Below are 13,820 nucleotides of genomic sequence, written 5' to 3' on the forward strand. Positions count from 1 at the left end.
AAAGGGAGTCAAATGGGCACCGGAGTCCCCGATAGTTTCCTAGCCCGGCTTCACTCCTCTGCCAGCTTTTGATACTATCTTATGCTACCGTAGGATCTGCTTGGAGATTATTAGCTTTAAATGTACTGTCAAATTTACCTTATTTTGTGGTATTCCGTACATATTTGTCATTTTCATGTAGGCATATAAACATACATATATAATTGTACACATATATATAATTGTACAAATATTTTTCTATAATCATTGTTTTGACAGTGGCCGTCCGCCATGCCTGCGGCGATGCTGCAGTTCCTGTCCAGACCGACAGAGGTCCTCGTCTGACCGGGCATGGAAAGAGGCTTCGTGTGCAGAGTTGCGGGGCTTTTGCGGGGAGGGGAGGACAGCGAAGGTAGGCCTGCGTTGAACGTTGTTACAGGAGTTATAAAAGGAACCTACAAAAGGGAGGCTAACGAAGAGGAACCAAACACAAGACTTGCTAGAACAAAAGCAACAAAACACCTTAAGAAAACTATAAGTCAAAGACCCTATCAGTCAGAAGACACCACAAAAGAGCTCACCCAAAAACCGAACACAAACCACGAAGAAGACAATTGCCATTTAGAATCTACCTTGGAGGCTATCAAAGACCACTTGCAACCCCGATTGGACAATGGTGATTCAAACCCCTTAGAATCCGTAAAGAATACATCAACCTGTCGCCAGAGCAAAGACCAAGAGTTTAAATCTATGCAATGTAAGGTTCATGAGAACATTGTTACGTGTTACGGTAGAGGAAATCAGACAGAAAGACGGGGTTTTCGAGTTCCCGAAACATTGGAAGTTGCACGTGTGACCAAGGCTGACTTTTCGCCGGATCCCAACAGAGTGATATCAATCGTTTCAGTGCCTGTAGATACCGAGAAACCAAAAAATCAAGATACCCATTCTTCCTCCAGTCATTCCGATCAACAAGCAGATCAAAACAACATGAACCACGTGCACGAAACAATGGCAGACTATTATAGACCGAACCAAAATGATACCATCCAGAATAATGGAATGCACCATCCAGATCTGCAGAACAATCCAAATGCTGTGTCAGGGAATTTCAACCCTCAACCAGTTAAGAGAGAGCCTGGCCGGTACACCCCCGCTTGCCGCTTTACTGGTCAGGTGGGCCAAGATATCCCTAGAATCGCACCTTACTCTTCTCCGGAAATACACAACGAACTAGTGGTGGTGACGCCCCCCACCTCGCATATCCACATCGAACAAAATGGTGTCGGCGGTCACGAAAATACCCAAGGACTTGTCCAACACTATAGCCCACATCATTTGATATCGGCAGAGCATCGTAGTCCACCAAATCACCTATCAAAACAACTGCCATGTCCAAATAGTTACACACCATGGGAGTCACTTTATACAGAGAACGTTCATCAAACTCCACGTCACTTTGGGTTGAAGCAGCCGAGATCGCCTGTACCTCATCGTTTGGAAGGTGTTTTTCCAAGCACCAGCAGGCGTTATTCAACCAACCTAGCCCGACGTAGCAGTCTGATTAGCTCTGGGCTAGGTTCGTCCTCTCTGTCAGACATGTCGCGCATGGGATCTAGCAGCTCCATAGCAAGTTACGCATCGGAAGACTCTGCTTTTTACTCCCCTACCATTCGTGGCTCTGAGGGATTTGACTTTCCCACAGCTAATGTCGCCATGCGACAAGATACGGCATGGCACGTAACAGCAAACGGTACTTGTGGCAGTGAGAGAGTTGCGGGTGGAGAGATGGTAGACCAGCATGGACGATACCCCTCTTGGAATGCTTGGACAGCAAAAGGCCGTACACAAGGCACTAGCATTGTACCACTGTACTACAACAGGAACGGTCACTATTGCCATTACCACAACGGCTTGGCTGCATTGCAAATTAACACAACTCATAGCGCAGTTGTTCCGAACCCCCTTAACCACTTTCAGCAACAACGTCCTGTTGCTAGTAACCAGGAAGTGCCTTTCGTTCACGGCTATGGACACTCACAGGAGCGTCCCACGACTGCTTATGGAGATCACACCGGCACCACTATCACCCAAGCATCGTCTACACTCACGGGGCTTGCCGAGCGGGTAAATGCATTCACACCGACGGAGGCGGAGGCTAATCAACCGCCAGTTGTCCAGCAGCTACCGGTGATCTCGGAGGTCTTCACGTGCAACTTCGGTGGGTCGGCAGTGATGGAGAGTGAACAGCAGCCGAACATAGTGTCTCCTTATATCGTTCACTTCGACGGTGCTGGCAACGCTAAGGGTACAGAAGCATCCACCGCTGGAAACAAGGAAACAGGCGTGAACGCTTCCATGCCATTCAAACCACCCCCATCGTACCAAGAGGCGTTGAATAATATAATTCGCCAAAGTACCATTTCCGGTGGAGACCAGATTGGTCCAAAAGACGTTATACCGTCCACACAATCGCCCCTTCAGGTGCAAACTCCACAGGATGCACAAAATACCCGGCACCAGCTGTATTCATCATCTTCAGACACAGGAGCAACGCAAAATAAAAAGTTGACATACGTCCAAAGGCAAAGGCGGAAGCCTGGCATCAACCTTCAAAAAAGTCGGAGGAGATCGAAGGAGATGAATTCATTACAGAAAAGAACAAGAAATAAATCAAAAGCGCCAGAGACACAGCTGGAAGAAGGGCAAGTAGAACCTGCGAATACAGCGGATAGCACGCCAAAAGAAGCCCCAAATCAGGTTCATTTTACGCAAGATGTAGGATCGGAAGCGTCGCAAACACAGCAACCAAAACAGCTGCAAGAACCTCCTATCACACCTGATGACACATCAGAACAAACGCAAGACATCGGGTGTCAGCTGCAGTCAACACAACAAGCAGCACCAGAAGCACTAAAGGCACAGGAAACACAGCAACCAAATAAAACACAGGTACATGTCGCTGATAGCACATCAGAACAGGTGCAAACGGCCATGTGTCAGTCAGAATCAACACAAGCTACACCAGAAGTGCCACAAGCACAACAACGAATAGAGCCGCAAGGACTTGTCAACATACCACACTCAACAGTACAACAAGTAGCAACAGAATTATCACAGACACAGCAACCAAATCAGCCCAAAGTATACCTCACCGTACCTGATAGTATAGCAGAGCGAGCGCAACAGTTCTGGCAGCGTTCAACACGGCAACAAGTAGCACTAGAAGCACCACAAAAACAGCAACAAAAGCAGCTAAAAGAACCTCCTGTCATACCAGACACTACACCAAACCAAGTCCCTAACAACAGTTGTCAGCTGCACTCTACACAGCAAGTAACACCAGAAACATTACAAACACAGCAACCAAAACAGGCGCAAGATTTTACTACCATTCCTGACAGCACATCAGAACAAGCGCAAAGTGTCTTGAGCCAAGTGTACACAAAACAACAAGTAGCACCAGAAATACCGCAGACGCAACAACCAAAAGAGCCGCAAGCACTTATTATACCTCAGAGCACACCAAAACAAACCCAAAATATTTGGTGTCAACTGCATTCAACACAACTGGCAGCATCGCAAACACGACAACCAAAACAGCCCCAAGTGCATGTCTTTATACCTGATAGCGTACCAAAGGAAGTCCAGCATATTTGGTGCCGTCCGCATTCAGAACAAACAGAAGCATCATTGACAAGGCAACCAAACCAACAACATACCATCGCATCTGATAGCATACCGAAGCAAGCCTCAAATGCCTTGTATCAACTGCCTCTAACACAACAAGTAGTAGAGTCATCAGCACCACCGAGGCCTCAGCCACAAGAGCCTCCTGTCACCATGCCTAGCGCCATGCAGGATGAAAATGTGCAGCTATTGCAACAAAACCAAAAGACGCTACAGGAGCTAAAGAAAGCAGTGGCTTCTTTGGAGGCAACAATTCAACAACTACAAGGCCAGCAACAGAATCCCGCACAGCAAGAATTGTGCTGCTCGACAACACAGCAGGAGCCACAAGCTCCAAGTCCGGCCGCGCAGTCTGCAAGGGAACCGTCCACACAGAGGTCGTTGCCACTTGCAGTTGAAGACATTCAGACAAGACTCGAGGAGCTGACACGGTCCATGACTGGAATCCAGTCAAACATAACCAGCAAATCCCAGGTGCAAATGACTCATAACGATCCAAGCTGTCACAAAAGTCCAGCCCCACCGACTTCTTGTGAAAAACAAGTAGATTTCGCCAACTTGGTTGAACCGTGCATGAGAACAAGTTCACCAAAACCTGCAACAACTACCTTACACTATCCTGCACAAAATGCATCAAATCCGATTCACAAAAGAACTGCTTCCGAGCAGACAGCAACAAAAGAGATTCATTGTTCCACAGCTGGTTCAGGACAAGAAAATCGGTCAAGACAGCAAAGTACTATTAACAGCGGTTTTTCTAACAGCAATACCAGTCGCGAAGTTCCTTATCCCATTCCATCAATTCTGCCTTGTACAGAATACGGCGAACATGTTCGTATTCAAGATGCTGGCCAAGCGATTGTTGAAGACACCCTCTCTGGGAGACCCGCTGAAAACAACCGCGAAGGAGGAGACGGATCTAACGATGTGTGGAGAAGTCACAAAGACCAGATAGTTCCAAATTTGGTGATTTGCCATTCATTGCGCTCGACGCCGGAGATTGAAGATCAGCGATCACAGAGGAAAGACGCAGCATGTTCAAAGAGTCAAGAAGAAGGAGAAGAACAAAATAACAATATTGTCAATAAGGAATCGGAGCAACAGCAGCCATGTAGTTTGTACTATCAACGGAGGTTATTAGAAATATTTGATGGTCAACAGCAAAGCCATCATCAAGATGTAGACATGCATGGCTGTCACGAAAACGTTCAACTGGCAGAGGAGGGTCACAATGGTTCAATAGTCACTCAGCAGTTGAACAAAACAGACCTGTGTCCACAAGATCAAGAATCGGATCAAACGCATACTGGTCATGGGCAAATGCAGAAGGAAGCAGAAATAGAATGTCAAACGGAGCTTGAGAGTCAACAAGAAAACTGCCAGCAAACGGCTGACAATCATGAATATCAGGAACAAGTTCGGCTACCAGAAGTGAGTCTTGAAGGTTTAATGACTACACAACAGGACCATGTGGACCAATATCAGCAAGAACTGTTTCAGAAAGAGGTTGATAAGGAAGCAGAAATGCAGTATCAAAATAATTCGCTAGACGAATATCATAGCGATCATCATGAAGCAGACAACAGTGTATATCAACTGCCGGCAGAAACTCATGATGACCAAACAAGAATGCAACAGCCGGGAAACATGGAACAAAGTCAAGAGCAGAGTGAGACACAAACTAGACAGGATAAGGAGGGAGAAACGCAGTTTCAAAAAGAATCGTCAGAGGATCTGCAGGATCAACAACAAGACAATCAGCGACAGGCGGATAACCATAAACAGCATCTGCAACCAAATGAGGGTCATGATGGTCCAATGGTTACCCAACACTTGGACTATGTAGACCAATGTCAACAGGAACCGTTACCGGAGCATCCGGGACAAGAACATCTTAAAAATGAAAGAGGAATAGAGTATAGAAATAAATCGCTAGAAGAGATTGAGAATCATAGACACGGCAATCAGGAAGAAACAGACATTCAACAATGTCATGAACAACTTCAACTACAAGAGTCTGACAATAGCAAAACGAGCATTCAGCATTCCGGGCACATGGAACGTCCTTTTCAAGAACCGTGTCAAACACAAACTGTATCGGATCATGTAAAGATAGATGGAGCAACGCAGTGTAAGAAGAAGCTACTATCGGAGCTTGAGGATCAACAAAAAGACAGCCATCAAGCCAGGGAAGACACAGATGAATTTCAGGAACAAGTTCAGATGACACAAGAGTGTCAAGAGAGCACAATGGTGGCCCAACTGCCAGACCTAGAACCGTGTGAAACACAAACTGGAGAGGAACACAGAAATAAGGGGAAAACAGATGGGCAACAAGAAGACCAATATCATAATGATGAAGAACCACGACGTAAAAGGAGAAGACTCAACGAAGATCAGTCAAAGTGCGACCCAGAAGAAATCAGTGCATCCATAAGATTACGTCGATTTGCTACGATGGAGAAGCAAAAGAGGGCATCAGAAGGTATGATACTGAAGTATGATTCAATTTTCATTCATATTAGTAAGATATATGTATACTTGAAAACAACATGATATGCATATGTATCTCTCTATATCCCCCCTCTCTCTCTCTACATATATATAATATTTAGAATAAATTGTACATATATATATAAATAACATCAACGTTTTGACCTCAACACAGCTCCGAAATTAAAAGTTAATAAACATTGTTGCTGCTCACAATCCTTTGCTATTTATGTTTACGGAATTAAAACGAATATCTATTACCTAATGTTGTTGCTAACTGACACATATTGTTGTTGTTTGTAGTTGATGGTCTTAAAGCAAATCACCAAAAAGGAGTCCTAAAGACAACCAAGTGGAGCATAATCAACAAACCATGGACTACACTCAGTAAGGCGCAGCACGATCGGCTGGAGGAAGTCTTCCAAGTCTGGAGAAACAGACGGGTGGAGAAGACATTGATCTTCCAACTATCCGAGGAACTGAACCTCTCGGAAAGACAGGTAAGGCCATGCTAATTTGATTACATGTATACGATCCACGCGTGCATCAAAATTTGTCTGTTTCCGACAAAAACGTTATCGACAATACTGTAAATCCTACAAAGTAGCTTTAAAATGAGCACATGTATGCCGTGAATTAATAAGTCGGAAAATATATATCGCAAAACGAAGCTAATTCCGAAGTCAAAGGAGAATATGTGAAAGAACGAATGGCCACCCCATGTGCTGGTCTCGCAAATGTGCAATCATAACAAACAAAAATTATCTTTTTAAAGGGTAGTAAACTAGACTTCTACTGGTATAGAATGTTATGAAAAGTGTCCACTAAGATATGATCGGCGAAAATAAGTTACCGTCATATTTTTTATTAGTTTAGTTACATGTTTATTGTTTTAGTTTACGTTCCAGAAGCCTATAACGAATAAGCAGACTGTTGTCCTTTTGACCAAAATAATATTTCGTTGCAGGTAAAAATGTGGTTTTACCACAGAAAAGAACGGGATGCAAAGTCGAAGGAACTCCTTGCCAAGAAGGCCCCAGACGTGTTCAGATGTTCGACTAGTCTCTTCGACACCGGTTGCCCATTGGACCCCATGGCTGCCCTGAGAACAAATCCGAGACAGCTAAGTGTGGAAGACTGTGCATTAGTTGTGCAACACTTGCAATCGCAGCTTAATAAGATTATGACTAGTCCTAAATGATGACAAAAAAGGGATCTAGCTCAACTGACACATGCGGTAGTAAGTATCAAAGTTGAGGTGCTGGCTCACGCGAAACAAAGTGAATGAGAATGATGGAGAAGAAATGATGTGTGCGTGCGTGTGTGTGTGTGTGTGTGTGTGCGCGCGCGTGTGTGTGCGTGCGTGTGTGTGTGTATGTATGTGCATGTTTGTGTGTGTGTGTGTGTGTGTGTGTGTGTGTGTGTGTGTGTGCGTGTGTGCGTGTGTGCGCGCGCGTGTGTGTGTGTGTGTGTGCGTGTGTGTATGTGTGTGTGTGCGCGTGTCCAAAGCCTCAGATGGAATACATAATGCACAAAAAGGACATTTAGCCAGTATATTTATGTCCGTAATGCAAATGGTATTCCAGTATATCGTGAATTTGATATCATCAGTGGATTTTGTACTCAAACTATCTAAATTTTTATAAACATATATATTGTTTTACGTATGCCAGTTTGTTCACAAAATATAGCAAGAGCACCACTGTGACAGTGTTTCCTCAACTTGACTTCAGTGTCAGCCAGTATGTGTGCGTTTAACAGAGCTAACTTTGCTTTGTTGATTTTTAATTGAGCCAGGTGTACGGCTCGACATAAACTTGGTAACTTTATATGTACAAGGCATAAAGAGCTTTGCTCATTTGAAATGTTAACTAATGGACCCGTTGTGTTCAACTGGATTTGCTTTGTATTCAGTACATGTACGTGGGTCAAACAGATCGTTGTGTCTGTACTATATGTATGTGGTTTAGATAGATTGTGTCATGACCAGGCGCCAGTCAAGTTGACTTTAAGTCAGTACGTTTTGTGTACAAGACACAAACAGTGTATGCTCAGTTGAAGCGTTAAGTAATTGTAAATACTGTTCAAGTTATGTTCACTCTATTTGACTTGTAGTCAGTGAGCCAAATAGAGTGTTGTAGTTTTGATGTTTGTATATTAGACAATGTATGCTATGATAATTCGACTGAACTTTTAAGGTTACTGACTTTAAAATTTGACTGTTGCCCTGTTGATGTTTAACCAGGTATGTCATAGTCAGTCAACATGACTTAAAGCCAGTAACGTTATATGTACAAAGCATAGAGAGCTGTGCTCATTTGCTCATATGATGTGTTACATAATGTCCGTTATGTTCAACTGACTTTGACTTGTAGTTAGTCAAACAGACTGTTGGTTTCTTGATGTTTTATATAGGACCAGGTATATTATGGACAGTCGACTCGACTTAAAGTCAGTAACGTCATATGATTATATGTACAGAGCATAAGAAGTGTTGCTATTTTGATGTGTTTAATATATTGTAGGCTTTGTTGACATTTACTTAGCTTGAAACATTATTATTGTTGCTTTGTTGGTGTATTTGACAACTAACACTGTTGACTCGACTTTCAGACAGTTTATATATTTCAATATGGTTTATTTTGTACTTTGGTGGTTGTTTTAGGGGATAGCTCTGGAAGAATTTAGAATACGAGTAGAAGTACGTCTAAAAAATACTTTTATACTGAGATTATGTCTTATATAAAGCTTTGTCTTATATTATGCTTGTAATACATTTATCCCCAATGCTTCACAGAGGTCTATATCCTATAGATGTTTATATTTCTAAGACCGCTTATTAAAACAGTTGTATTCAATATCTTAATTAAGCCTAAAAATCCAGTGTGTATACGTTGCTATCGTTTGAGTTTGTACTTTTTTACTCGAAGTTAGTAGAATATGGTCGCTGCAATTATGTCAATATATGCCTCTGGAATTATGCAACAAGACGCTTGTTTGTGCTGTCTACTTTGACTCGCCATATTCATGTTGTATAAAGTCTGAATACCAAAGATTGGAGTTGAGCAAAATTCAATTTGGCAGGTGAAAAGTACATTGTCAGCAAATCATCGTACAATGCAACATTTTATACTGTGTTATTATCTTAATTGGAACAGTTAATGTTATTGTCTTAATTTGAACAGTGATAATTATGGTTGCGCCTATATATATAATCACTACGAATGGGCTGTTTTCCTATGCTGCTTCTGTCAAAGAAATAAATGTGACTTGGCTGTTCTTCTTTCTTCTATATCATAACGCTTCCATGCCAAGGGAAGCAAAAAGAGGTCATATTTTGCATTATTACGGTTGCATTTTAGACAATTAACCAAGTCTCTTCGTGGCGTTAACATTTGTAGGAGGCATAGTCAGGGTGTCAGGAATGGAAATAGTTTGCTGGACGTAATTGTAAACATTGCACGGTTCGCAAGGAGACGCTGTCGACATGTACAGTTGCTGTTGCTTGTCCAGACAGTTGCCTGTAGTCTTATTACCGTCCGCTAGAGGACACCAGTAAAACTTTTGTCTCGATCTTGATCAGAAAGAAGTAAGCCAACTACAGGACACTGTATGACGTCGAATATTTGGGTAGACGTATATCATCGTCTTACAATGCTGGCTATCTTTTGTCAAATGGAGACAGCTTCATTCGACAAAGACTAAATTCTACAATAACTATGTAACATTTTTTAAAGAATTATATCTCTGAATTATATCCCCGATTTGTAAAAACACCAAAACGTTTCTGTTTTCACGTAATCTATACTAACAACAGGAAAGTACAATACGTGATGTAAGAGTGTAGCAATGAAGCGCTTTGCGACTGGTGTAAGCAAAGTGTCGTTTCACTATGAAAAAGTTTACAAAGATATAAAGAAAAAAAGAATCAACGTACTCGCGCCAAAATACATATACAGACATTATGTAATAGATCTACATGTAGTCTCTCCTGGCTTTAGGGCCCGTAACGGTTTTAAGATTAGTAGTGCACCGTGTTTAGTCAAACTAAATCCGTATAAACAAGACTACATTGATTATAGGATAACGTTACACTTTGATTGGTCAAAATTCTTTCTGCATTCGAGTAGTTTCACGAACTTACTTGCTGTCGACCACCTGGTGAGACAGGATAATGAGACGACTGACTAATCTGTTTTCGAGTTGCATTGTTGCAAAAACATTAGTCCTTTCTGACCTATTTTCTATATACATATGAGCACAGAATTATGTCACATGTCTTCAACCTTTCCGCGCAATTTGTCCCTCCCGGTGAGAGGGTCTTGCGCTCCCTATTGTCAGGTGTTGACCCCTGTTAACCTCACGTCGAGGAGAAACGCCCCAGTCGTTTGGCCCGGGGGGAGGGGGGCAACCTTTCAGTGACCTCTAACGCGTGCAAAAAGTGTCAAATCTGGATTATAGTTCAGACAGGGAACTTTGAACGGTCGGACCTTTGAAGGGTGATGGGAGGTAGTTAATGCTGTTCGATAATGATATTACACATATATTTTACAAATATAAGGGATTCTCTTTCACACACTAGTGGACTTCGAGACAATGACATTTCTTTATCCCATGAAAACTTTCTCTCAACAATTGTGTCCGTTTTGGACCCGTTCTTTTCGTCAGGTACAAGATTTTATGCCACATACAATTTTACCCTGTGTGCCCTCGTGTGACCCTCCTCCAGAAAGATTAATTTCCACATCATAACCTAAGTAGTAGAGACATAAAATTGAATATTTAGCTGTTTTTTATTGCTCGTGCGAACGGGCGGAACTAAGTCATAAAGTTCTACAAGGTTCACTCTTCTTCAGAACGATCACCCTAACGATTATAAGCTGGGGCGAGTCACGACATTTTGAAACATTGCCCCCCTCCCCACCTTCTGCCACCTGTTGTAGGTTACAGATTGCGATGTAAACCAGTATGATTGACAGTCCAGAAGCTTGGATTTGTCACCAAAACATAACGACTGACATTTAGGGCAGCTGACTACCGTAAAACATGTACCCCTACAGTAGATTTATACACATTCAACATTTGCTAGTTGCTCATAGAGCGTTAGCAAATGTCGCATCAAATTATTTCCAATGCTAACCTTGCCATCGACAATGTCAACGTCACTTCTCATTTCGTGCATGCCTGACTTTTACAATGCATCATTTTCCTCTCAAAGAAACATATTGAAAAATCCTTCTGACTTTTAAAAGTATATTGCTAAATAATAAATGAAAACTTTCACGCGCCCCTTTATTCAGAAATAATTGATAAGATCAAGAGGAGTCTATCTTAGGGTCACGTGGGAAAAGATAGCAGAAACACTCTGTGTGTTTGTGTGTATGTATGTATGTATGTATGTGTGTGTGTGTGTGTGTGTGTGTGTGTGTGTGTGTGTGTGTGTGTGTGTGTGTGTGTGTTTCTGTGTATGTAATACTATGTATTTGTGTGTCCGTGTGTCTGTGTGTGCGCGCGCGTGTGAGTGCGTTTCTGTGTGTTTCTGTGATTCACAATATACACAATTCAGCATTGTCATACATCCTCATTACTGCTAGTGTTTTGTGTGTTGGTCTGGACGTGTCGCAAAGCAGTATGGGTGAGGGGGTGAAGCCTGTCATCTCTGATTCCAATTTACTAGTAGTATATAATCCATGATGAATATTTTAGCCAGTCATAAGTGCAGTCAACTTCATTTTTCAAATAATTTGCAAACCTTGCGAAAGACTGTGCCAAACATCTGTGATAAATGTATGTGCCCCAGGGTAAAGTAATACCTCTATTAATCATATTGAACACTTTGGCAACAATAGCTAAAATGTAAACGAGGATTTAAGCGGGGAAAAAATGCTACAAATGGGTCCGCTAAAGTTAAGGACAAAATCCACCATCATAACGCCTCAACATCACTTAGCCTTGGTTATGTCCGCTATGCAACGATATGTCTAGTATACCATTGTGAACCAAACTTGTGTCACGTTGTGTTCCAGAAATGCAAATTAGCATGCCAAAGGCTTTGTCGCATTTGACCCGCTACACTGGGTTTACGACAACAAATTGGGGGCAAATTTTAAGTGTCATGCAAAATTCTGCTGTGTTTATGTGACAGAAAGGTTTGTCGTAGACCCCTTTAAAGTCAACGAGCGGTTCTGTCACTGTAGCCTTAGCGGAAATTCCATGACGAATATGACTGTGTGTTTAGGGATGTCCCCGTAGCTCAACTGGTAGCAGCCTCACAGTTGAGCTCCTGCAGCTGGTTCCAATTAACTTGGTGGGAGACTCGGGATCATTGGTAGGGCATCGCGGTTGGGGCTGCACCCGTATTTCGGGAGGGATGTAAAATACGAGTCTAGGAGATGCCTCGAGCGAGTTTTTAAGAATGGGAAATGCTAGCAACCCCTCCCTGTAAAAAAGTACCCTTACTACAGAAACACCAATGCAAGGAATGCCCAATGTGTAAATAACCACTACAAGAGGCTAAACGGACGATGAACGTTTGTTGCTCGTATGATATTTTCTCAACAACACAAACAACACATTCACACTGTTACTAGTTTTCCACCCGAGTGGCCAGTTGTGATTGACAGGCCGTGATCAATGGGTCTTTTAAAGCTCCACCCCTCGGGGCAAGTCACACACCTTATGATGGATGCGCAGGTGGGTATAATTAATAGCCCAATCAAGACTTCGAGGGGAAGAGCCAAACACAATAGATAAGAATTCCAACAGGTACACAATAGCTTGTTCATTACAAACTCACACCCATTCGAATTCATTCAATATGAAGGCAAATACGTTTAGTACTAGTAATAGACCAGTGAATGTGCCGTAGTTGTAGCTTGCACTGTCGAACGTCTATACACCCCATCTTAGAGAAATAGTCTAAGTCTTGCATTATATACTATTGTTATGAGAATTGTTCTTTTCAGGATTTTCTTATCAATTTTTAAGAAACACGTTTGTTTAGGGTTGCAAGCAACAGTGAGTAGCCGTCGCAAGGTGGCGTTGGCTATATGTGCAGAATGTTTAGATCTAGAAACTGTAGTGTAAGTTCTAAGATCTTCTAATGCACCGCTACGATACATTCTTCCAATGTTGCACATTTAGTTGCATTAAGTTTGTACATCTATAGTTGTAGAAGACTTCACGAACGCTTGTGTACGTCAAGTTGTGTCGGCAAAGTTCTCCAAGACGTTATCTCAATCTGATCTTCCAAACGTTACACATATCACACACGTGTGGAACTGCACTGCTACTAAATCAAAACATCGGCCAGGTATGTCAGGGGATGAGATCTTGCCGAGATAGCCAGGTAATATTCCCGGAGGGGGTGGGAGGGGTGTCATGTATTTACTCAGGTGTCTGGAGAACAAAATGGAGGTGACACGGGGTTAAATAGGTGGATGATTCATGTCCCCTTGTCCTGGATTGGGGCTCTTACAATGTGGGAACCCAGCTGGACATGTACCACTTAGTATCTACCGGACTTCATGTAACGTTGTTGGGAAAATAGTACGCGAGAGGCCGGCCCTAGATGTAAAGGTTTCAAACTACGGTACTCCAATGGTCGGTCACATCCTCTCGTATATTCTTTCCTCAATTTAGTCGACTATTCTTTTAGC

The 13,820-nt window shown here is 42.5% G+C and overlaps 3 protein-coding genes across 4 annotated transcripts in view; 2 read left to right on the forward strand and 1 right to left on the reverse strand.

Annotated features, from left to right (window-relative positions):
- The window catches only part of LOC118413682, a 13,616-nt gene extending 8,764 nt beyond the window's left edge, over positions 1 to 4,852 (forward strand). The window contains exons 2-3 of the mRNA XM_035817210.1: positions 259 to 4,787; positions 4,831 to 4,852. Of these exons, the coding sequence (XP_035673103.1) occupies positions 331 to 4,787; positions 4,831 to 4,852 (4,479 nt within the window). The 5' untranslated portion in view covers positions 259 to 330. The remainder of the gene's footprint in view (positions 1 to 258; positions 4,788 to 4,830) is intronic.
- Positions 1 to 13,820, reverse strand: part of LOC118413226 (5-hydroxytryptamine receptor 1D-like) — a 276,722-nt gene that overhangs the window by 240,234 nt on the left and 22,668 nt on the right. The window lies entirely within an intron of this gene.
- Positions 4,758 to 7,508, forward strand: LOC118413225 (putative mediator of RNA polymerase II transcription subunit 26). 2 transcript variants are annotated; one of them, XM_035816457.1, is made up of 3 exons: positions 4,758 to 6,154; positions 6,466 to 6,662; positions 7,130 to 7,508. In XM_035816457.1, the coding sequence occupies exons 1-3, from the start codon at positions 4,855 to 4,857 to the stop codon at positions 7,361 to 7,363; spliced, it is 1,731 nt and encodes a 576-aa protein (XP_035672350.1). In that variant the 5' UTR covers positions 4,758 to 4,854; the 3' UTR covers positions 7,364 to 7,508. The 2 variants fall into 2 exon arrangements, with proteins under 2 accessions (XP_035672350.1, XP_035672351.1); XM_035816458.1 differs by having other exon boundaries at positions 6,481 to 6,662.

The sequence above is a fragment of the Branchiostoma floridae genome, chromosome 4 (genome assembly GCF_000003815.2).
Source record: "Branchiostoma floridae strain S238N-H82 chromosome 4, Bfl_VNyyK, whole genome shotgun sequence".
In the NCBI taxonomy this organism is placed as follows: domain Eukaryota; kingdom Metazoa; phylum Chordata; class Leptocardii; order Amphioxiformes; family Branchiostomatidae; genus Branchiostoma; species Branchiostoma floridae.